Source organism: Fragaria vesca, linkage group LG6 (genome assembly GCF_000184155.1).
Source record: "Fragaria vesca subsp. vesca linkage group LG6, FraVesHawaii_1.0, whole genome shotgun sequence".
Taxonomy (NCBI): domain Eukaryota; kingdom Viridiplantae; phylum Streptophyta; class Magnoliopsida; order Rosales; family Rosaceae; genus Fragaria; species Fragaria vesca.
Window position 1 is genome coordinate 24598445 of NC_020496.1, and position 24418 is coordinate 24622862.

At 38.8% G+C, this 24418-nt stretch overlaps 3 protein-coding genes, 1 non-coding gene and 1 pseudogene across 6 annotated transcripts in view; 2 read left to right on the plus strand and 3 right to left on the minus strand.

Annotated features, from left to right (window-relative positions):
* The window catches only part of LOC101301508, a 3517-nt gene extending 2746 nt beyond the window's left edge, over window positions 1-771 (plus strand). The window contains exon 3 of the transcript XR_184992.1: window positions 607-771. This is a non-coding gene — a transcript (uncharacterized LOC101301508). The remainder of the gene's footprint in view (window positions 1-606) is intronic.
* A 3300-nt stretch (window positions 772-4071) lies between these two features.
* On the minus strand, window positions 4072-6434 carry LOC101311600. The gene is made up of 5 exons (XM_004305708.1): window positions 5950-6434; window positions 5726-5844; window positions 5182-5632; window positions 4975-5094; window positions 4072-4352 (listed from the first exon to the last, which is right to left on the minus strand). Exons 1-5 carry the CDS (start codon window positions 6125-6127, stop codon window positions 4072-4074), a joined length of 1149 nt encoding a protein of 382 aa, XP_004305756.1. The 5' UTR covers window positions 6128-6434.
* A 311-nt stretch (window positions 6435-6745) lies between these two features.
* On the minus strand, window positions 6746-12149 carry LOC101311891 (annotated as a pseudogene).
* A 1665-nt stretch (window positions 12150-13814) lies between these two features.
* LOC101301702 (flavonoid 3'-monooxygenase-like) lies at window positions 13815-15944 on the minus strand. Its single transcript, XM_004303650.1, has 2 exons — window positions 15045-15944; window positions 13815-14614 (listed from the first exon to the last, which is right to left on the minus strand). The coding sequence occupies exons 1-2, from the start codon at window positions 15942-15944 to the stop codon at window positions 13985-13987; spliced, it is 1530 nt and encodes a 509-aa protein (XP_004303698.1). The 3' UTR covers window positions 13815-13984.
* A 3295-nt stretch (window positions 15945-19239) lies between these two features.
* On the plus strand, window positions 19240-20772 carry LOC101301990 (nuclear and cytoplasmic polyadenylated RNA-binding protein PUB1-like). Of its 3 annotated transcripts, XM_004303652.1 has the most exons (4): window positions 19240-19515; window positions 19848-19954; window positions 20051-20174; window positions 20348-20433. In XM_004303652.1, the coding sequence occupies exons 1-4, from the start codon at window positions 19512-19514 to the stop codon at window positions 20356-20358; spliced, it is 246 nt and encodes an 81-aa protein (XP_004303700.1). In that variant the 5' UTR covers window positions 19240-19511; the 3' UTR covers window positions 20359-20433. The 3 variants fall into 3 exon arrangements, with proteins under 3 accessions (XP_004303700.1, XP_004303699.1, XP_004303701.1); XM_004303651.1 differs by having other exon boundaries at window positions 20051-20772; XM_004303653.1 differs by having other exon boundaries at window positions 19330-19519; window positions 19879-19954; window positions 20051-20772.
* The last annotated feature ends 3646 nt before the right edge of the window (window positions 20773-24418 follow it).

A 24418-nucleotide genomic window follows, 5' to 3' on the forward strand; every position in this document is an offset into this window, starting at 1 on the left:
GTTTTCAATGAGTTCTTGTTCATGATATTGGTAATGAGTTAATGTTAGTGTATTTGTGTAACTAGGTTCTTTTGTTATTCGATGTTGGAATGAATTGTTAGTAACTTTGCCAGATCATGAATTGGTCATACACCGGCATGTGTACTGGGTAAAGCTTATGCTTTGCATCTGATTTCAAGCCCACTATTATGAAAATTTCATGTGCTGCTGGTGATGTTTCTCCTCTTCTATATTCACTAAGTGCTAACTCATATGTATTGAATCAATTTATCCAAGTTTATGATGTTACTTCTTTTCTGTTTTCTCAAGTAACTTAAATGTGGATTATGAGTTGCATTCAAAACTGGAACTCTTTTTCTGGTTAATGATGTCACTCCTTGTCTTGAATCAAAACTGGAAATCCTATTTTTTCCTCAAGTAACTTGGATTATAAGTTGCATTCAGTTCTATTATTATACATGAGTATAATAATTTTAGTTAAGTGTAGTAATACTATATTGAAATTGTAGATGTCAAATAAAGACGCATCAAAAGATGAACCTCAACATGAGATGTCACACAGTAATTTGCAGAATAATGGTATCAAATATGATAAACTGTCTGCAGAAAACCTTATAGGTGTGGAGTTTGTAACAGTGGAGGCAGCAGAGACTTTTTACTATGATTATGCAAAAGAAATGGGTTTTGATGTAAGAAAAGATGACATGAGAACAAGTACAAGAACTGGGAGAGTCACTATCCGCAAATGGGTTTGTTCTGCAGAGGGGGAAAGACGAGAAAAGCATACAGACATTAATAACAAGGTCCGCATGCCAAAGAAATTGACAAGGTGCCACTGCCCATGTTTGAATGTCCATATGTTGTAATTACAAGGTCTTAACCAAATTTACAGATTTATGACCTCTTTTACAAAACTGAGGACGACAGTGTTGTCGAGATGGTAAATTTTCAGATTATGTCCAAATAGACCATTCATCCTCATTCACGTAATATGGTTCTCGGTTTTGTAATTGGGCGGTGTTTTTTGTATCTAGAAAATAATTACAAGTTTCACAACGTTTTTACAAAAACAAGGACATTTGGTTCAAAATTTTGTAATAAATGTCCATATGTTGTAATTACAAGGTCTTGACCAAATCTACAGATTTATAACCTCTTTTACAAAATTGAGGACGAATGTGTTGTCGAGATGGTAAATTTTCAAATTATGTCCAAATAGACCATTCCCTCATTCACGTAATATGGTTCTCGGTTTTGTAATTGGGTGGTGTTTTTTGTATCTAGAAAATAATTACAAGTTTCACAACGTTTTTACGAAAACAAGGACATTTGGTTCAAAATTTTGTAATAAATGTCCATATGTTGTAATTTCAAGGTCTTGACCAAAGTTACAGATTTATGACCTCTTTTACAAAACTGAGGACGAATGTGTTGTCGAGATGGTAAATTTTCAGATTATGTCCAAATAGAGCATTCGTCCTCATTAACGTAGTATGGTTCTTGGTTTTGTAATTGGGTGGTGTTTTTCGTATTTAGAAAATAATTACATTTTTCACAACGTTTTTATGAAAACAAGGACATTTAGTTCAAACTTTTGTAATAAATATCAATATGTTGTAATTATAAGGTCTTGACCAAATTTACAGATTTATGACCTCTTTTACAAAGCTAAGGACGAATGTGTTGTCGAAATAGTAAATTTTTAAATTATTCCAAATAGACCATTTGTCCTCATTCACGTAATATGGTTCTCGATTTTGTAATTGAGTAGTGATTTTTGTATTCAGAATATATTTACATCTTTCACTATGTTTTTACAAGCATAAGGACATTTGGTTGAAATGTTTGTAATAAATGTCCATATGTTGTAAAATAAAAATAATAATAATGCCACGTGTCATATTCTAAGTGGGTAACCTGATGACCAGTTCTTCAGGTTACCATCTTTTTAATTGTTAAATATTAAATAAAAAGAAAAAAAGGTATGAGGTATTGGTGGGTACCCTAGCCTGTCTCGTTAAAATGGACCACGACTATCCCAGCATGGTTTGGATAGCTGTACGTTCCTCATCGTCTACTTGTAAGTTATAACTTGCAGCATGTTCACTCCCCCAAAATAGAGCATTTTACTTCTTGAGAAGTAACACTATGCAACTGCCTCTAATTGTTCCTACTTCGATCCGCGGCCGTCGATGAAATGACCACTAGCAAAGCCGAAAGTGGAAGGTGCTAAGTTTTCCATGAGAACTGGTTGTACAGAAGGAAAAAAAAATGGTTGATTGGTTTGAGGGATTTGCATAGACTGTATGCAGTACGCGAAACCAGATCGTTACTCCTCTTGCACAAAGAAAACTACCACACAACACTTGCACATTCCGGGACTGGCTATCTACAATTAAAGGAAAATCTAAAAAGTCGCAATGATAAGAGAAATATTCGTTTTAATAAAAATAACATATAAAAGAAATCAAAGTTGCAAAATTTAGAAGAGAGAAAAATGGCGACAAATAGCCAGGTAGCCGCAACTGATGATGCACCGTGTCATATAGCCGTAAGAGAATAGTTGTCCTTCAAAATTGATTGAGCTGCAATGTGCTCAAGATCTAGCGCTTGACTACAACACTTGTAAATTTGTAATATAGATAATGCGTACTTGCACATTTTTGCTTAGCGATCAAAATTCACATATAGCAATTTCTTTTGTAGACTAAAAATGGCAATTATTATGGATCTGCAATTTGTTTTAAAACGATGTATATTTTTTTGTGTGCGCGGGAAAATATAAAAGTGGATAAGGCTTAGATCAAAGTTGGTAGTGCGCGGCAAAATATGAAAGTGGATAAAGTCCTGATGATCAAAGCTGGTAATATAGCAACCTTGGATATTTGGGTGTTCCATTCAGAGATAATTTTGGGTAATGTCTGAGACCAAAATAGAAAAATGATGACAAATCTGCATGCCAAAATGAGAAAATCTTGCCATTACTAAAAGTCGCCGGATCAAGCTTGACCTTATGTTTTTTTGACAAGCGGCGGATTTCTGGTTGTCCAGACTGGATTCCCACCTCTCTTATAATTCTCTTCCATCGGTTGAGAAAACAGTCGAGAAAAGAACAGGAAGAAGAACACCATTTCGGAAAAGCGGTCGGATTTAACATCCCGTTCACCGGGTCTCCAATCCGACCGTCTCCTGTTCCGAAAAAGGTTCCGATCAATTTTCGATTTTGTTGATACCCGGTTGTGGGGAGATGGAGAATTTCATTCCCGGAAAAGATGATCATGGTGTTTCGGAAGAAACTGATTCTCCGATTTCGGGTGAAAGCGATGCGGAAAGTTGTGTTGAGGAATCGGCCGGTGGCAGCTGGGGAGACTTGTCGTCGGTTATTGTGGCGGAGGCAAAGGTTTACGCGTTGGTGGTTCTGGCTTTGTGCACCACCATCCCTCCCGTTGGGATCACACACTCAGCTTTTCTGTTTTTGTTTCCGGAATTTGTGGATAAGCACTGTTCTTATTTAATGAAAATTTGCTCGAATGTGAAATCGGCTTTGCAATATATGGCTAGAAGGATCGGCTATGCAATATTGGTTTTGACGAGTGATGTGATTGTGAAAGAAAAGAGTGACGGTGTTGTGTTTGAATTGGTTGGACCTGCGGTTGAATCAGAATATGAATCAGACTCGGACTCGGACGTGGACTCGGACTCTTCAATTGAAGAGATTGAGGTTGTGCAGGTTAAGAGTACGGCTAGGGTGTGTTTTGATGAAGGTCATAGTCAGAAGACTAGTTTGATTGAGTATTTGGTTGTGGATGATGAGAAGTGGAAGAAGATTGATGCGGGTGATCATACAGATGACTTGTCAGTTTCGGTTAAGAAGAGTAAGATAACGAGAATTCGAAGGAAGTTTGTGCCTAAGATGGGAGCAGAATTAATCAAGAAGATTGTGCCTAAGAAATTGCGTAAGAAGAGTAAGAAGCATCCATCTGGGACGGAGTCGGAGCCAAACCCATCAAGTTTGCATAGATGGATTGATTGAACAAGTGAACTGAATATTTCGATGACTTCCTGCAGGCTTTAGTTAATTATAGGAGAATACATGTCAAGGTACCTGATGAACTTGGAGTTGGTGAAGATGAATCCTGGCAAAAAGCAACTGAATTGAGCACTAAGAAGCGTTTTGCCCGCAAACTCCTCGTGATGCCACGCCATTGCTGCAAAGCCACCATTATCATTTAACACATCCATTTCAAAACCACCATCTATGGCTGTCTGAATATCTGTTATATTTCTGTCCAGAGCCTCAGAAGCAGATTCAAATACAGGGAACCACAACCTCTGTTGTACAGGCTCCCGCGCTAACAGGATTTGCGTTCTTAGCAGTTTGTGTCTGCATTAGATGGAAAACAGTCGCTCTATTGTTGCAGACATGCAAAGTTGCAAACTACCTGTGGCAACTACACTCGTAAAAAATGCAGTATTGAATTCGTCGAGGACACATTTTGAAGCCCAGAAGAGTAGGTGAAGAGAGAGGAGGTGAGGTCTGTGGGAACATAAATCTAGCTCTTAGGACCAATGTTTTAAAAGGCTAAGGCGTAGCCGAGGCTATGGAGCGAGAGCCTCACCAAGGCGTAAGCCTTGAGGCGTAAGGCGTAAGCCTTTTGAAAAAAAAAAATTATTACATGTCATTATTCCTCCTATATATAGCACATACATTACAATCAACACAACATTATATATGATCATTCATTCCTAGTAAGGACTCAAAACAATGCAATTCAAGCAAATCACTAAACATAAAACACATCCAAAAGGTCAAGTTAAAAGATACAAAGTACACTAGATAGTCTTGCAAGATCAAAAGATAATAAAATAAACTTCATGCTTCAAAGTCATCATCATCATCAATTAAGATATCTCCATCCAAACTATCATCACCATCACTATCACCCCCATCATCACCATCATCATCATCACCACCTTCATCATCATCATCACCGTATTGGAAGAGAGGATTAGTATCATCAAACCGATTACTTCTAGTATCATCATCTACAATGTCATCAAGAAGCATTGATTTTCTTGGTGCTTTTCTCTTACCTATGCAAAATGGGATAGACAATTATTCAAAGAGTACTAAAATTAATGTTACCAATTAATCGAACATAAAGTTTCCAAAGAACTTACTTGAACTTTGTCCTTCCATAAATTTCCTTTTATAGAAAAGGATAGGCTCATCAAGAGAAGGTGTAGGCTCACGGGAAGGAATAGGCTCACGAGAAGGAGTAGGCACATGAGGAGAAGAAGGCACATGGGGAGGAGGAGAAGGCACACGGGGAGGAGGATCACGACTAATTAGGCTACTTTCATATGTACCACTTGGCACATTTCGGATCGCTCCATCATCCAATGTCAATTCTTCCACATTGTCCTCAATCCAATGTGGATCGGTGGGAAGAACCGGATCCTCTATCTCGGTTATCCATTCATCATCCGATTCAATCTCTTCCACAACAATAGGATCGGTCATTGTAGCGTTTCTCTTCAAAGTCCTATCTCTTAGAGCAATATTATACTTCACATAAACTAAGGCATGCAACCTCTTATGCTCAAGTCTATTCCTCTTCTTAGTGTGAATCTATAATTAACATAATGCAACAATTTAGTATGGTGAAATTTAATAATTTATGACCTATAAACTATTCAACTTAGATGGGATGAAATAACTTACCATTTCAAAAGTGCTCCAATTCCTTTCACACCCCGATGCACTACAAGTAAGGGAAAGGACCCGAGTTGCAAAATTCATCAACTCCGGTGTTTGTGTCCCATATTTCTCCCACCAAAACACTATGAACACAAAATAATATAGATTAATAAACTTATAAAATCACAATCATATAAATACTTGGTTTGCATTTTAAAGTAATACAAGTTAAACAAATTAAAACTAACCGGGTGATCGGATTTTTCTAGTAGATTCGGCCATTGCACTTCCAAACTTCCCAAGTTTTCGCTCATAAAGGTCCAATTGTATTTCCGCTTGGATACGAGCCTCACCATCAAGCATCCTATCCATGCAATCTTCCAAACCCTTCTTCACATGCTCGGTATTTTTAAAAATTTTCTTCATATCGAAATTGAGGGTTCAAGTAATAACCCGCCGCATGCAATGGTTGATGAAGTTGTGGACTCCACCTATTATCTATTCTCTTCCAAATAGGTGCATACTTCGCTTCCACATTTCCAAGATTACTAGCAATCTTGTCTTTTGCGGCATCTATCAACTCAAAAATAAATCCCATGGCGGGTCTCACTTCTGAATCAACCTCTCTCAAGACACAAACAAGAGGCAAAACACTCTTGATGCAATAGGCAATATGGTTCCAAAAGTTTCCATCACGGAGGATATACTTCTTCACATCATAAGCATCTTTATGTTTTGTACAACCACAATCATGCCATTCTTTAGATTGAAACATACTAATAAGAGCTGCCTTTTGCTTATATAGACTTTGGAGAGTGAGAAAAGATGTGGCAAACCTTGTAATCGCCGGCCGAATAATCTCCTTGTTGCCGGTAAATTTTCTCATGATGGAAAGAACTTGTGTATGCCCATAAATAAATTTCACAATTAGCTTAGCTCTTTGAATGGTAGTTTCAAAGACCTTCAACTTGCTAATGTCCTCCAACATCAAGTCAATGCAATGAGCCGCACAAGGAGTCCACCATAATTTGCTTCTTTGCTTCATTAGCTCCTTTCCGCCCACTTATAATTAGAAGCATTGTCGGTAACTATTTGGACAACATTCTCCTCCCCTACCTCCTCCACAACATTATCCAAGTAATTGAGCATCAACTCTCCATTTTTAATTGTATCCGATGCATCAACGGATTTCAAGAACCATGTACCTTTAGGGCTATTTACTAAAAAGTTTAGTATAACCCTACTCTTGCCATCCGTCCAACCATCCGACATAATAGTGCATCCATACTTGCTCCAATCTTTTTTATGATCTACCATCAACTTTTGAACATCTTCAACTTCATCCTTCAAAATCCAAGTCCTTAGCTCATGACTTGTAGGAGGTTTAAAACCCGGACCATATTTGGAAACCATCTCCAATGCCGCAAAATAGTATGGATTATTTGCTACATTGAAAGCCAATCCACTTGTATAAAACAATCGCCCAATAGCCCTACACACATTACGCCTCTCTTGTTTCTTGTAAGAGGTATTCAACGTAGTTTGCCGAGCTTTTGAGGATACATAGTTGTCCATCGGTCCTCTAGCCTTTGGTTGACCCATAGAACCACCACCACCAAGTGGACTTTGAGAACTACCAACAATAGGAGTTTGAGCACTACCACAATCACTTGCAAGGGTTGTAGTCACATCTGTCACTTCATGATCTAGTGCATCTTCTTCTTCTAAATTTTCTAATCCCCCTATCTCCCGAAGCACGGCAACCTTTGCTTTTTTCTGATTATCATTCCTTTGAAGTGCTTGAGAACACAAATCTTTCACATTTGGTGGAACCTTGGGACAAGGTCTAATTCCTTTGCGGGTGCCAACTAAATGCTGCTTGAATCGGAAGATGTCACCGGTATTTTTCAGATCACAAAATGCACACAGAAAATATGTCAAGTGACCAGGAATTGGTTTAGTCCATTGCCAAGCAAAATCTTTCTTTTGTGTCCCATCACTAGAACTCATTGTGCTGCCTACAACACACGTACACACCATTAACAAAGGCAATCTATACTTAGACAAAACCAGCACACCATTTACAGGCAGCTTCTTGTAAATGCTGCCTGCAACACACCATGACAAAAGCAACCTCTCTTTAGACAAAACCAACACACCATTTACAGGCAGCTTCCTGTAAATGCTGCCTGCAACACACCATTAACAAAGATAATCTATACTTAGACAAATTCACAAAACCAACACAGAGTTGTGAGCATTTACAGGAAGCTTGCTCTAATGAGTCCAATCTATACTTAGATAATCAGAGCACAATGTTGCATCATATACTAAGAAAACACAATTCACAACACTGACAAGTGACAACAGTCCAATTGAATCAGAAATTCAGAGGAAGAGGTGCGTACTGCACTACTGCATACCTCAAATTAGAGGTGAGTTGGTGACTGCAATGCGAGGCTTAGGAGGAAGAAGACAACGACAACGAAGAGGCGGTGGTCGACTGGTCAGATGGTCGGAATCCTGGTGGTGGTCGATGGTATGGTCGATGGTCGGATGGTTTGTGCCTCTGTGGTGGTCGCGATTCGCGAACTGGGGGAATCTTGGTGGTGGTTGATTGTGTGTCTGTCTTCGAGAGGAAGAGGGAGAGGGGTGTTCGAGAGGAAGAGGGAGAGGGAGAGGGAGAGGGAGGAGGGAGATCGGGAGCAGGGAGCAGGGAAGGAGGGCGAAATACAGAGGGAGGCGCACAACCCCCAGCTTATGCGAAATACTTACCCAAAACGACCCCGTTTTTAGTTGCTTCAACTAGGCGCACGCCTTATGCGCCTTAGGGTGCGTTTTTTGCGCCTTATGCGCCTTAGGGGTGCGTTTTTTGCGCCTCTGCGCCTAACCTGCAAAACACAATGAAATTTTCCTGCGCCTCACGCCTTTTAAGCCTCAAGGCGCGCCTGAGGCGCGTTTTTTAAAACATTGCTTAGGACAGATAGTTTCCCAGTAATCCTCCCTAGCGACTTTTACAGTCGTAGTTGTAGTACTAGTGTACTACTATTGCTCATGTCAAGAATTTTGTAAGAGTTCTCTAAATGTACGTAGCAAAATCCTTTTGCACAAATGTTACACACTAAGCAATTTATAAAACTCTTGAAGTGCACCCAGCAAATACAGAACGCAGCTACACTACACCTGGTATATATCCTCATTTATTTATATTTAATCAAGTCCATAGTTCCCCCATTCCCCTCATCTTGTTCCATGGAGATTTCGTGTTGCTTGGGATAATTGCATGTATCGTGTCTCGCAAATGCAATTTCGGTGTTCTCATATATTCAGAGAAGGGAATCAGGTAGCAGATGCACTAACAAACTTCGGTTTATCTTCTTCAGACTTGGTTTATTGTGACTCAATCCCCCAATTCCTTATGAATCTATGCCTTCAGGATCAACTCGGTTTACCTCATTTTCGCTTTTTTCACTGATTTTCTTTCAGTGTTGTTTTCTCTTATAGGTTATGTTGTTTTGTTCTTTGTTGGAAGGGGTTTTGTTAAGCCCCCTTCCCTTCTGTTCCTGACTTTCTTTTTCTTAATAAATGGAGTTCAGCTCCTTTTAATCAAAAAAAAAAAAAANAAAAAAATACAAGTCCATAGTTCCCTATTTCTTCTGACCTGATCCGTGTATTTGAAGACAACTCTCGCATCGTCTCGATCATACTTGGTAGTCAGGCTATTGGGACAACTATTTAATCAAATCCATAGTTTCCATTCTTTCTCTTCTACAAGCAGGTTTTTGATGTTGGGAACCCAGATAGTGAAAACAGTACCCCTTATGATACAAATATCTTCAAAATAAAAAGAGAACTTGAAGATGTTTAGTTATTGTTAGCATTTTGAGTCTATGTTCTAGTAGCAAAAAGATACCGAAAATTAAACGGGCCTTGTAAACCAGAAAAGTTAAATTGATCAAATGACTTGGTCGTAGCATGTAACAACACAGCTTAATTATAGAAGTTGGTAAGAGTTTGACAACAAAAAAAAGAAGAAAAAAAGGCTGGAACTTGGAAGAGGCTACTTTCATAAGTTAAAAGCTAGAATTGCTTTTTGTTCAAGTTAAGTTATCCAAAATCGGGTCTCACCATGTTTCAGATTCTTGGAGTTTGATCATAGATTCTTCTGCATCACTGCTACTTTGCTCATTGATGGCTGATTCTGTAGGAGAAAACAAGAAAGGTTTTGGTGGAACTGCCAAGGAATGAAGGGGCCCTTCCAACATCTCTATAACTTTGCTCATTGATGGTCGATCAGATGGAATGGTCTGAATGCACCGAAGACTGATTAGTATCATCTTCCTTACTGTTTCATTCTCCTCCTCCGGAATTGATCTGAAAATGCTTTCATCATTCCCTAGCTCCAGGTCTTTGTAAACATAATGCGGAAATGTTTCACTTGTATGAGACGCATCAGAATGTAAATTCCTTCTTGCCCCAACCATATCGAGAACCAACATCCCGTAGCTGTAAACATCAGATTTATGTGACACTCCGCCAAAGTTGCGACTAAATACTTCCGGTGCAATATACCCTGCAGTTCCTCTTGTTCCCAACATTGACACAATACTTTCCTTGGTCTTGCACAGTTTGGCAAGGCCAAAGTCAGATATTTTTGGGCAGAAGTCTTTATCCAAAAGAATGTTTTGTGGCTTTATGTCGAAATGCAAAATTCTAGTGTTACAACCACGGTGCAAGTATTCCAGTCCTCACGCAACCCCGACTGCAATCTCAGGTAATGTCTTCCATTCTAAGTGGCAATTTCCTTTAGAAGATCCTTGGTTATGAATAAACTTATCCAATGATCCATTAGGCATGTACTCATAGATCAGAGCTCTTTTGTTCTTCTGGTAACAGAATCCAACAAGTGTGACTACATTGACATGGGCAGTTCGACCAATGCTGGCAACTTCATTGATGAATTCTTCTCCATCACCCTTTGATTCATTTAGGACTTTGACTGCCACGAGAGGGCCATCCGGCAGCTTTCCTTTGTAAACAGTACCATGCATATCCTCCTTTCCCAATTTGATCTTCAAATGAGTTGGTCATTTTCACTACATCCGGGTAACTATACCGCTTGGGGGCAATCGATCCATAATTCCTTATAAATGCATCAATATCCAACTCTTTTCTCTGTTCTTTGTTGGTGAAGATCATCATTTTTTTCCTTGATATGTATATGATACATAAAACGATTAGGGTGGCCCCAGAAACTCCTACCAAAATTCCTATATGCAAAAGTTGAGTCAATGCCTTTCGTTAGATTGTGTAATAGAAAACAAATATCATAGAAATAAGTCAAATAACTAAGTATATACGCTATATGTACGCACCTATGATCCTAGTCATCCTACCATGAGATGTTGAACCTGCAATAGAAAAGATAAATAGCAATTATTATCAAAGATTCTGCAAATATGTTGGAATTGTATATACTAGTGCATCAATTAAGATGATGAAAATCGTTGTCATTTTAGCTTTATTTGATAGATTCTGCAGATTTGTTGGAACTTCGAAGTGTATATACTAGTGTAATCAAGTGTATCATTAATAGGGTTTAGGAGATGCTGGGCAAGAAGAAGATCATATAGCTTAAACAGATAGAGAGGCTTCGCGGTCGAGACTTGGAGTATATGTATATATGTTACCGTATTACGTACGTACCTGATAAACTTGGAAGTGGTGAGGAGTTTCCAGAACATGTGGTTGGTGAAGATGAATACTGGCAAAAGCAAATGAACTGAGCACTAGTAGAGTTTTGCCCACAAGCTCCCCCTGATGCCACGCAATTGTTGCAAAGGTCAGTATCATTATTTAGCACATCCAATTCAAAACCACCATCTATGGCAGTCTCAATATCTGTTGTGTTGCTGTCCAGAGCCTCAGAAACGGATTCAAATACCTGAACCAAAATGTTATACTGACAGGCGCCTACAGTAACTGGAATAGTTGCTAGATCACTAGCTCTCGTCTGTATGAGATAGGTGACAGTAAAGCTACTGTTGCAGGCATGTGTGACTGCGATTGAACCACTGCATCCGTACCAAAAAGACACGTTCAGAAGCCCATAAGAGTAAGAAAAGAGAGAGAAGTTGAGGTTTGTAGGAACATAGCTCGAGGGACAGATAGTTCCCCAGTAATCCTCCCTAGCAACTCTTACAGTCGGAGTTGTTCTTGTACTACTAGTGCTAAAGATATCCGTGTAACTACTACTACTCATGTCAAGAATTCTGAAATTGATATTCCTCATAGTGATCAACGGGGACATCGTCTTGGCATGTGACCTCGAACCCAGATTTCCCACAATACTCTGGTCGGTTGGCTCCCCAAAAGGGGTAAGAGATGTTGCTTTCGACGCTCCCGCCGTAAACAGTTTGGCTGCAGTTGGCATATTCTGCTGTATCATCGGCACAGAGACTGAACGGAAGGTTGATTGAGAAAAAGGAAATGACCAAAAGGAAAGGCAGAAGGGAGTACTGCATATTTTTCAGATGAAAACTCAAAGCGAGGGGAAGAAAATTGGAAGTCATGAAGAAAAGGGAAGCACAAGGTTACAACTAGCTAGGAGAATCCAGCAATGTATAAGTCGCGTCCATTTCTGGCATTATAATATACCCGGGCTTTGAAATGTTCAAAGAAGCGACGAGGTATAAGTCATATAACAATGTTGAAAGAGAGATCTCATCGAAAAAATAAGAAACAATGTTCAAAGAACTAATGGGATGGAAGAGTTCTACTCCATTGTGAATTGAACTCGTTTTAATATATAGTCAGTGCCTAAGTTTTCTACAATTGACCAAATTTATAATGAGTTGAAAGACTTTTCTCCCAAATAAGACATTTTTGTTTTTCGATTCTAGTGGCGGCCCTGGGCTAAAACCAAACAAGATTGTGCTTTAAGCCCTAAAAAATAAAAGTCCACACATATACACATATATTAAAGGAAAAAAAAAAGAATTGGGTATACTAATTGTCCAAAGACTCTAAACACACGCAGCTCTTTTAACTCTTTGAATTCCTTGATCGAGTGTTGCGCAGACGGGCCTTTCTCATATCGAGGTCTCCTTACAGCAGTCTGCAGCCCTCGACTTCTCACAAACGAAAGTCATTAAATTCGTTTCTGATAAGTCTGTCCTCCTTCTCCAATGAGTTCAATCCCATGGTTTTTGCAATTTCATAGTTGAGAATTTGAGATTGAGAATGAGAAGGATTTTGATTTCACTCCAGAAGACTGATTGTGAGATAGGTTTTGGTTTGAGTATTTGAATGTTTGATTTCAATTCATAGTCCAATCCTTTTTTTTTCCATTTCCTTTTGTAGTATTGTTTCTCTTCGCAAAACAACTACAGACATATGAATGGTATAAGGGAAAACTTATTATGTAATATCATATCTATTGTAACAAATGTGTTTTACCTTATAACTGGAAGTTATCATTGATAAAAGATAGTGGTATGGTTGTATGGAAGTATATTCAATTACAATTGGGTTTGTCGGGTTTGATATTGTCATGTTATAGTGATAGTATTAAACTAAAGTAAGAGCTTAAGTAGTTAAGCAATATCCTTCTGCATCACTACAGGGAGGCGCAATTTTTCTTTTCGCTTCGAGCCCCTAAAATCTCAAGGCCGACTCTGTTTGATTCTAATGGTGTGGTGATGAAAGCTATTACTGTTTCTGATTTGTTAGTCCAAAAATTCTTTTATACACAACGGTGTAAGTACACATTGCAATATTAGCTATATATCCATTACAATTTATATGTCGTCGACTACTATGAATCTGTATTAATATCATCTAAGCTTAACGCAACATCCATAACATATGGTACGTGTAATTACACGACCGTGTAGATGAAAGTCTGCCGAATGATTCTGTATGTGGCTTGGTGCCCCCACAAATTTCAATTCAAAAAACAATAATGCGTTGTTTCATCGTTGCACTTTGTGAAAAGTGAGAGTTACTGTTAACTTTGCAGAAGTGGATTATGATGCAGCTCCACTCCTGTCTCCCATTCCCACTCCCCTTCTTGCAGGATAGGGAATCCGAAAGAAGTGAAAAGGCAGAAAACTACAGCGACACATTTGAATCCGGAATCACACACATATATAATTATAATGCTACAACAAACGCATGCTAATTAAGTATGCATAAGACCAGCAAATTAGTATGTAGCAGAAGTTGGGATCCCAGCACTGATTATTCTAGTAGCTAGAAGCTAGTAGCTGGAACCAAAACATATCAAAGGGAGTAAACATGAGCAGGAAGACGAGGTTCTGCGACAGCAACAAGGGGGAATTTTTTGGGTGTTGAAAGCCCGAAAATCTCTTCCATGTTCAAATCCTCTTTCTTCATGCCATCAGGCAATCTCCATGTAAACCCATGCAACAGATTAGCCAAACTTGTATGAATGACCTTGATGCCAAGACTGTAACCAGGGCACATCCTCCTGCCTGACCCAAATGGCAAAAGCTCGAAGTCCTGGCCTTTGACATCAATGTCCTTGCCAATGAACCTCTCAGGGCAAAACTCGTCCGGGTTTTCCCACAAGTTAGGGTCTCTTCCTATTGTCCACACACTCACTAGGACTCTGGTGTCCTTAGGAATGTCATAGCCAGCTACTTGACAATCTTCCCGTGCAAGTCTTGGCACCAACATGGGTGCCACAGGGTGCAGCCTCATGGTTTCCTTAGCGATGGCGTCGATGAAAGGCAAGTTCACAATGTCCTTCTCTTCAACCCATCTTTCTCTTCCGATCACCCTGTCTAACTCCTCAGTTGCCTTCTTGAAAATCTCCGGCTTCCTTAGGAGCTCCGAGATTGCCCACTCCACCGTCACAGCTGAACTCTCTGTCCCACCCGCAATAAGGTCCTAACGGAAACCATCAACAAAAATATACATCAAGATTAATGCTGAATACATGTAGCAATACAGATAGTATATATAGAATTACAGATCGGTCAATCTGTGTGTGTGTGTGTGTGTGTGTGTGTGTGTGTGTGTGTGTGTGTGTGTGTGTGTGTGTGTGTGTGTGTGTGATTTGGGATATTTTTAGTGTTAAAACTCAATCTTGGTGTTTGGCGATCTCCCAAATTCACATGTAATTAAGCTCAAACACTTGGGTTAAAATGTTGAATGCTGCAAATTTGGAAACATATAGGCCAAACGTGACGATGACAAATAAAGATAGACATTATATCACTAGTGGAGGGTGATTAACACTTATCCTTAGTTGTTGTTAAACTTGTTATACATCGATCTTTTTTGATGCTTGTATTCTTGCATAGAGATATTATCATACCTGAGTGAAGGCTTTGACTCCATGCCTCTCAAGCTTAACTTCAAGGTTGGGATCATCAGCTAGCTGCAAAAGCACATCCACCATATCTGTTGCAACAAAGCCCTTTGCCTTCTTATTCTCAATATGTTCATCCAACACATGCTCCAAGAACCTATCCAGCTTCTTGCTCAAAGCCTTCATTCTCTTTATGTACCCCTGCAAGTCCAAGAAATCAAGCCAAGGAATTGAATCCCCAATATTCAACACTCCACTCAGCAAGAAGAGCTCATCAAGCATTTTCTTGAACTCGTCGGGGCTCACAATCGCATCCTCCGAGTCGTCGGTGTACTTCTTTCCTAGCACCATTCGGCTTATAACATTGAGACTCACAGTGGAGAGGTGGTCTTTGAGCAAGACGTTAGTGTTGGAGGACTCATACAAGCCTCTAAGCAAAGCACCCATCTCTTCTCTTCTGATGTACTCGTACGACTCTAGGCGTTTGTTGCTGAAAAGCTCCATGATACACATTTTACGAGCCTGGCGCCAATACGGGCCGTACGGGGACCAAGTAATGTCCGAGTAGTTGTAGGTGGTGTGTTTGCCGGCGGCAAATTTGGGCCGACCGGCGAAGGTGACATCATGCGTTTTGAGGAAGGCCTTGGCCATTTCAACGGAGGATCCTACGACGACCGGGAAAGACCCGAATTTGAGCTGCATGATGGGACCATATTTTTGGGAGAGGGTATGGATGGAGAGGTGGGGGAGATGGCCTATGAGGTTGAGGTTGCCAATGATGGGCCAGGGTTTTGGGCCGGGCGGCAAGTTAAGCTTGCGGCGGCGGAGGTGGCGGGAGAGGAGGAGGAGGAGGGCTAGAGATCCCAGCCAGGCGGCAGCATATGTAACCCAAGAAGTGGCTTCCATTGTTGAGTGTGTGGAGTCGGTGGAGATGAGCAAGTGTTTGAGACTTTGAGGTGTATGCTTCTTCCAAGTTTTGGGTAGGGGAGTTATATAGTAAGGTGCGCAGATGTGTCACCATTATTGGACTAGTTTTTTACTCTATTAAAGAAAAGACTGTTCAGACTTTGAGATCATATTTCGCTTTTCATACTCCAATAATGTCCAACTTTGATTCATACTCCTTTGTCGTTATGATTCAATTAGAGAAAAGCCTGTTAGTAATGAACTAATGATCACCCCATCATATACCAGAATAGAGGAAGTACCAGTTGGTAGAGAATTTTTAGTATTCTTGACACGCAAATTCTGGATTTGATTCTTAAGGAAATCAAAAACTAATATTTGTTTGAAGCCGAAGTCGATTAAGTAAGTGTAAAATTATTTGGAGATGATGTAGTATTGTGACTAAACTGCATTTCACCAACCCAATAATTTTATTTTGTAGTTGGTTGGTGGGAAAGGTATGGTGGAATTGACCATTGACTAGCTGCATGAGGGAACCAGTACGTTCAAGTTTCTTCTTAGTTTCCTGGAAATTTTAGGTTAAACAAGATGAAAAAGAGATTTCAATGATGGGTATTTTTAAGAAGACTGACTTAGTTTAGAGTCAATGCACTGATGGCTCCGAATCTTTGTTTGATGATATTGGCAAAATAAAAATACTACACTAAACTTGCATGAAGCATGCAGGAGACTTTTTTTCACACTTTGGATTTCATTATACATTTTTCTTTCTGTTAACTCCTGGTTAATTATGAGTAGTAGTATATACGTAGTTGCAGATGGCACCAGTAATGAGCCATTGATTCAGGATGATAATTATGTCAAGTTTTTCAATAATGCATATGAAAATGGTGAACGAACTTGTGGGGCGACGTACTTGATGAACGTACAGGATTAACCGATATGCGAATCGATCTGTCAGTCTGATAAAAGTAGCATGTATTCTGAAAACGAGCTGGGATACAAAGTACAATTACAAAGGACTGCAATATAAGGATGGCGATATGTGAATGTCGATCAATCGATTATCACAACAACCATATCCTGCATGCGGGTCCATGCCATTCATGTTTCTTTCTTCTGATTTCTTTTCTTTCTCGTTTTGATGATTTTTTTATCGTTTTCTTTCTCGTCTTCATGATCCTTCGTTTCCCAGAGGAACTTGCTTCGTTTCGAATAGTACACTTGCTTAGGATGTCACCAGAATTTCTACTCTTGGCAAATTAAGACCCTAGTGACATACAACAAGGAACTTGATTCTAAATTACAATACGTTCAATGTGTTGAGTTCCATCATGTTTGCCAGAAGGCAAACTTTCTTGCGGATGCATTAGCAACCTAAGGAACTCATTTACTGCTAATAGCTTGAGAAATTTACTACATGTATCTGTTATCCCAACCTTCAATTTCAATTTTTATAGTTTTGGTTGTTGTAGAGTTTCTTTGTAATCTTTTGCCACGTTTGTATTGGAAAAAACATGATCCGAGAACTAACTAGTACATATGTGCTGTTAAAGTAGTTAATATTTGGGTAGCCATAAGTTCTTGTTTAATAAATTGACTAGAACATCTCATTGAAATGATTCACCATTTTTTGCCCCACCTGAAACTCATCTATGATTTCCTCAGGCTCAGACTACTTTATCATCTTCATTTTCTAAAACCTCACATCCCAAACAATTCCCTCTTCCTCAGAGATGAGGCCTCCGCGAATTGTGGAGCGACCTTGGTGGGAGAAAACTAGGGTTTTACAAAGGAGCGACAACGTCTGCACTCAAGACAGTACGTGATCGTGTGTGACCATGGCGGCAGTACTGAGCTTGCTCTCGGTGCCGATCATGAGATGCGGCTGGGGCTTTCGTCAGAAGTCCCTAATCGTTTTGGCGAATCGAATTTGATCCCTGTTTTGATTGGAAGGAGGACTTGGTGGCCTGGACTCGAACAACACCGAGGTGTGGTTCCTGGTCGACTCCTCCTCCTCGGATGTGAGTGTGTGTATGACGGCGTGGGGAGATGTCTCGGAGCCAAAAAGTTTTGGTTTGGGGTCGACTAGGCGTTGTTGTGGCGGCGTTTGGGTGGCGTCGAAGGAGTTGTTGAAGCCGGTTTCGACTACCTAGGTATATACTTTATCCCGGGTCGGGGTTGGAAGTTTTCGACAGTGGGGGTCACTGATGGGCTGTCGGGGTTTTGGTCAGCGGCGGAAGTTGGCTGGTCGGCGATGTCGGCAGGCGTCGGAAGTCGGGAGCTTTCTGGGTGGTGGGCTTCAGAAGGTTGAGATGAGATTTGGGCTTTTGGGCCTGTGTCCTGTTTTAGGCCATGTGGAGTTGAAATTGGGAAGTTTTCGGCCTGGGATGATGAACCACAATTTTTCTGGCCCAGATGCCTCAAACTGGTGAAGGTACAAGCTTTGACTTTACAAGGTGACGTTGGACGTACTATGTTCGGCCTAGGATGTTGGATATGGGATGAGCGGGGAGTAAATCCCAATTTTAGAATGGGACAGATCCCTACATCATCAGTTTGTAGAGTCTACCCTTTTTTTTTTGGAAATGTACACCGAAATGGTCTCTAGGCCTTGATTCATTAAGTTGAGGTATTTTGAATTGGTGATACAGGTTATTTGCTTTCTTAGGTTGAATAAGTTTACTTGAACGTTAAAATTTTTGGTTTAGCATTGTAGCTTTCTTTTCTTTTATGTATTTTAGACTGAGCATCGTGTTGTAAATGATAGTGTCCTCGAACATTTTTCTAGTTTGACCTTGTACGGTCGTGTGATTAAAATAAACGGAGCATGACTCTATTTTTCTTAAAAAAAAATTATAAAAACAAACCTCATCAAATCCCCAAACTATACAAGATGTGAAAGAAATCAAAAGGAGGGGACAAACGTTATTCATATGAAAGACTTAACTAAAGCACGCACTTCCATTTAGGGTATATTTGGCATCCACAACAACCATTCCACCACGGCCAACTGTATTCGTTGAAGAGGAGACTTAGCTAAAAACAGAAGTCTGTCAGAATCCACTATATATGCCATGACTAGTGACTTGATGGCTGCTAGCTCCGCAGCTCGTATAACGAATGTGACATCGACAATTTGCAAATTTGTTGATGTCGTCTTTGGCTAGTACCGGACAAAACTTGGGTGACCAGGTCTTGTTACTTTAGGTGACAAAAACCAATTACAATGCGTCATCTGTTATTTTTGGGTCTTGTATTTAAAAAAAAAAAAAACTAAGAAAGTTGTAAACAGAGAGACTAAACGCAGACCAGACGTTTCTGTCAATGGGATTAAACGGAGAGGAGAAGGTGACTAGCTCTTCTTTCCCAAATTCATCACAGACCTAAACCCTTGCTTTTGCGGAGACGAACTCTCCTTTCCCAAATCACTTCTCTCGTGGAGACTCGAAGATCCAAACCCTCGCGTTCACCGATCTGCTTCTCGTCCTCCACCTCATGTCTCTCTCTGAGTTCGACTCGGTCTTGACTCTTGAGTGACATCGAAAGGTCTTCAGCAACAAGTTGATGGGTAGGTATGATTAAGCCATTGTTATCCTCCATTGCCGATTCTTTTTATTTCTTTGGTTAAAATATCGATTGTTGTTTGGTTGAAGATACTTGCTGTCAGTCTCGGTGTATACATTGAGCATTTGTTGGTCTTTGTGTAGCTTTGAACTAAAAATTCCCAGTATTAGATTACAGAAGTTGGTTACTTGGTTATAATATGTTACTGTGTTACCAATTTACTCTGTTACTCATTTTTGCCATCTATGTGTTCGACGAAATGGCTGACTGAACTTACTTGCTATTCATTTATATTTAATCTCTGTATGATCTAAAACGTGCATATTTGTGTTGTAGTGACAATAGTGTATGACAAGGACTCAGGCAGGTCTAGAGGCTTTGGATTTGTTAATTTCTCCAAGGAAGATGATGCCAAGTCTGTAAAAGATGCTATGGATGGAAAGGTGAGTCCCTGCACTTGGAATTGTTTTTTTTTTTTTTTTACATATTAAAGTTTGCTGTTTGGAAATGTATTCTGAATGAGGTAGCTCTGCTTACAGGCATTGATGGGTCGGCCGCTGAGGATTAGTTTTGCTCTTGAAAGAGTTCGGGGAGGGCATGTAGTTGTTCCTCGCCTTCCAGGCTTTGGAGATGGTGGTAATGGCTCAGAGTTGAGATCATATGGTAATGTGTACTTGTAAGTCTGTAACAGATTGCAGACGAAAACTTTCTTAATTGTGAAAACCACACATTGTGTCACTATAGAGTTTCTTCATAGGAAGTCAACTTCTAGTCTTAGCATCACTGTGAGTTGAGCTTGAGTATGCATTATGCAATTTGGTTTATTGAAAATTCAGATTCAGGTTAACCTAAGAAGTTTGGAGGAAGAAACAAAGGCCAAGTGCTAAAATTTGTGCAAGTTGGAAGAAGATGGATTAGTTCATGAGGAAACTTCTCCTTTTAAGTGTTATACCAACGCCTTCAACTCAGAAAAGTTGGAGTTTGGCTTCCATTTCTTTCTTTAATACATCTTGGCTATCACAGAAAAGTTGACTTCTCCTTTTAGTTCATGAGGAAGAACATAACATACACTGAGGAGATTGAGCTCAAGATTATATTGCAGACCGAGCATGCCTCAGCTATACTCTTTGGAAATTTTTTGATCATTGGAAGATTGAACAAATAAAGATTGTCATTGTTATTTTGTTATTCCATTTTTACAAGAGATGAAATTTTGTAACTTCTGAGAAAGAAAGGGATTCTGTAACTCATCATTGACATGGAAAAAGAAAAATTCTTGACACTGCTTTCTTTAGAAAAAATTGGTCTTTGAGGACTGGTTTGCACTTTCAGGTTGTTTAACAACTATTTGCATTAGCATTAAGGAGTTTACTGTAAGTAGAGATAGTTTGAGCATGGAATACAGTAATGGTCATTAATCTCTTATGATAGCATGAGGCAATTCTCCTCTCCGTTTAATCTCATTGTCCGTTAAATCTTTTCAGTTTTTTTTTTTTTTTTTTTTTTTTTCAATACAAGACCCAAAAATGACAGGTGACACATTGTTATTGGCCCTTGTCACCTACAGGTAACAAGACCTGGTCACCCAAGTTCTGTCCGCTATTACTAGCATCAGCATCTCTTTTGGGCGTGTGATTGTTCAATATGGTTCTCGAGTATTGTAGCCTTCTAGAGTTGTTAATAGACGCGGTCACGTGGGCAATTTGCACCGAAAATATGGTACCGACCTGAACTGTATCGGGAAAAAATGATTCAAAAACTGCACCGAACTAAAACAGTTTCGTTTTATAGTCACATCGTACCGAACCATGGTTCGGTTGCAGTTTCGGGTTATAATTTGACCGATTTAAACTGAACCACACCGAATTACATTTTATTTTATTTTTCCATTGATGGGATCTAGTTTGTAATATATAAAAAATTCATTTATGTTCAAATTTGTAGCTTGCAAGTTGTTGTTTTTGCATGATAGTTGATTTATTACGTGATCAAGTATGATGATTTTGTTAGTTAATTGATATTTGGATGACATTTGTAGACTTGTATGGACTCTAGATGCATTCAAAATTTGTTCATGTCTTATAAAAATTGTTAGGTAAAAATTTGGACATCTCTTGTTGAAATAAATAAATCGGTCCACACCGAAACCGACTTGCACCACACCGAAAAATTGTGTAACCGAATTATTCTAAAACCGAAAAAAATGGTTTAGTTGCGGTTCAAAATATTGTAAAGCTGAAAAAAGTGGTTTGGTTGTGATTTGAGCCTCAAACCGATCCGAACCAAACCGCGTCCACCCTTAAAACATGCAGTTTAATGAACTAGTCGATGACATAACGGGAGTCTAATTGGAGTTTGCTTACTTAATGCCTAAATATGTTTGTAAGAAATATTATGACCTCTTGGTTGTCTATCGACCAAAATTTCCGCAATAATTAATTTTGAACTTAATGGTAAAAAAGATAAATATTTCGTTTTGAGAAATTTTATTCACACATCCTTGATCACTTAATACACATCTCAATTTTTTTGGTATTTATCTTTTCTCATAAATTGCCTAATCTACCCTTATCCCATTGCAAGTCAATATCGTCATCTTTCCAAATCTCCAGACACGGTTCATCGCCATATATAGTCATCTCACACTATATTATGTATAATCATATTTTCTATAATTGAAAGCAAACAAAGGCATAAAAAAAGTCTATATGTATGATAATTTGAATGAGAGATTTCAACCTCCTTGTACCAACAAAAGATTTTCACCAAGTGATTGTAAAGAAATAAATCCACGCATCAAACAACAAGGCAATCGACCTCATATCAACAAGAGGTTTTGAGACTACCCAAATAGTTAACGCTTCATTCTAGTTTCTTATTACGTAGGACCTAAATTATTCAATATTACTATGGCAATGTTTTATATATAATATTATATATTCACCACATATGTACGTAGATTTTTAGAAATATGATATGTTGGATGTATAATGAGAATAGGAATAGCAAAGAAAGCTTTATCTGCTGGGTTTGATGTTTACGAATTGAACAATTTGGTTTTTTTTTTAATTATTGGAACAATTTGTTTTTCTTTATTAGAAATTAATTATCAGGGTAAAAGAGGAATTAAAAAACTTTCAAAAATATAGAGATGTGTATTAAGTGATTAAATATGTGCGAATAAAATTTCTCTTTCGTTTTCCTTCATTTTTCTTTTCTAATTATTTTTTTAAAATGAGTCAAGCTCCGATCATATTAATAAATGTACCCCATAATACAACTATACAAATTTAGCACAAAAAAGCTGCAAAGTCAGCCAACCCAAATCTAAGCTGCAAAAGCAGACAAACTATTTTAACTAAAAGTTGTCGAATGCAATCGTAATATTAACTAACCAAAATAGAAAAAGTATAAAGGAGATGAAACAAATAAATAACAATTAAATAAAAACATCTCAAACCCTACCATACCCCAAAAATAAAACCATTGTATTGATCATCGAAACGCCTAAAACCACAACTGTTATACGTTTGGGCAAATCTCCATCAAGAACGATCAAACATTATTAAAAAGGAACCACTCATGAAATAGAAGCCAGACAAGAAATGTGACAGACTACTCCAACAACCATAACTAAAGAAAAACTGAACCTATACTAGAGGCCTGCTTCATTGGGTTGTTCAAACCGACCCAACTTAGCGCATTGATGTCCATTGATGTACTTTTTCCTCATACCCACTCAGGGACCGCCAAGCCTTACCAAAGGCAGCCTTGTCCATCACCTCTCCGGTCGCCTCCAGCGCTCCTCCACCATGGTGGTGTCCTCCTAAAGTCCAACCCTCCAAGCCTCCGTACCCGAGATCCGCCGTATGAAGTTGTTGATTCTCCTCCTCACAACCGGTCAACGAAACCCAGATATTTGTCGCCGAAAAAACCACCGGCACCCCTTGCCATACCTTCAGCAACCTCCTTAAAACACCTCGTCGCCTCCGTAAGCCTAACAATCACAATCACCACATGAGTTGTTGAAGTCATAAACGTGAGTTATCAAAGTGGTTCATATTTTACAAAAGAGAACATGTATGAGAAATATTAACATACAATATTCTTACAGAATTTCAGAAAATTTTGGTTGAAGTAAATTCTCAAAATCTTAATTAATTCTATCAATGGTACATGTTTTACTCCTTGGAAGATTCAAGTTCTTGTCAAATACATTTTCTTCCTTGCCTCTTAAATTAATCAAGTTTTTTTTCACACATGTTCACCGGGAAGCGAATTTTATGGCGGATGTTATTGCAAAACTGAGACATAAAATTAGAACACAAGCTTAGAGCAGATCCCTTCCTCTTGCAGCTAGCCAGGCTTTTTATTTTGACTCTTTAGGTGGTGGTTGTCGTAGAGGTTTTGTAATATTCTTTTTATATTATCGAAAAAACATACAATATTCTTATCTGTAATTCTCATTAGTATCATTTGGTCTAGTGACATTCATTCTTCTTTGTAAATTAATTGGAAGTAATTATTTAACTCATCATAGTCATGATGCAAATCTTTAATGAAATTATTATTGTTTTACTATAAAAAAGAAAAAGAAAAAGAAAAGAGGCTCTAGTTGTCCTCTTTTTTTTTCTTCTTTTTTCTTTTTTTTTAACTCAGAAATTCCTATTGATGATACAACACTAAGGCTGGTTACATTTTCCTGCTAGGAGATCAAGGATACAAACTGGAGTCTGGTTGTACCAGATTTCATTTTGACTAGCTTCATAAGTCATTGTTGCAAGTTTATGAGCAATTTTGTTACAAGTTCTAGGCATATGAGTAATTCTAACATTGTGCAGGTCATGAAGAATGCATCTAATATCATCTACAATACCAACTTCAGCTATATGCGTCTGCTGGAGGTC

What these genes read in the sequence shown, in the direction of transcription:
- LOC101311600 (XM_004305708.1), bottom strand. Translation starts at nt 6,127, where the DNA reads ATGAAGAAAATTTTTAAAAATACCGAGCATGTGAAGAAGGGTTTGGAA. An exon ending in TAGAAAAATCCGATCACCCG is followed by an intron (nt 5,845 to 5,949) that starts GTTAGTTTTAAT and finishes TTGTGTTCATAG; the next exon opens with TGTTTTGGTGGGAGAAATAT. An exon ending in ATTGGAGCACTTTTGAAATG is followed by an intron (nt 5,633 to 5,725) that starts GTAAGTTATTTC and finishes TGTTAATTATAG; the next exon opens with ATTCACACTAAGAAGAGGAA.
- LOC101301702 (XM_004303650.1), bottom strand. Translation starts at nt 15,944, where the DNA reads ATGGAAGCCACTTCTTGGGTTACATATGCTGCCGCCTGGCTGGGATCT. An exon ending in GAGTCAAAGCCTTCACTCAG is followed by an intron (nt 14,615 to 15,044) that starts GTATGATAATAT and finishes GGTTTCCGTTAG; the next exon opens with GACCTTATTGCGGGTGGGAC.
- LOC101301990 (XM_004303651.1), top strand. An exon ending in AAGATGCTATGGATGGAAAG is followed by an intron (nt 19,955 to 20,050) that starts GTGAGTCCCTGC and finishes CTCTGCTTACAG; the next exon opens with GCATTGATGGGTCGGCCGCT.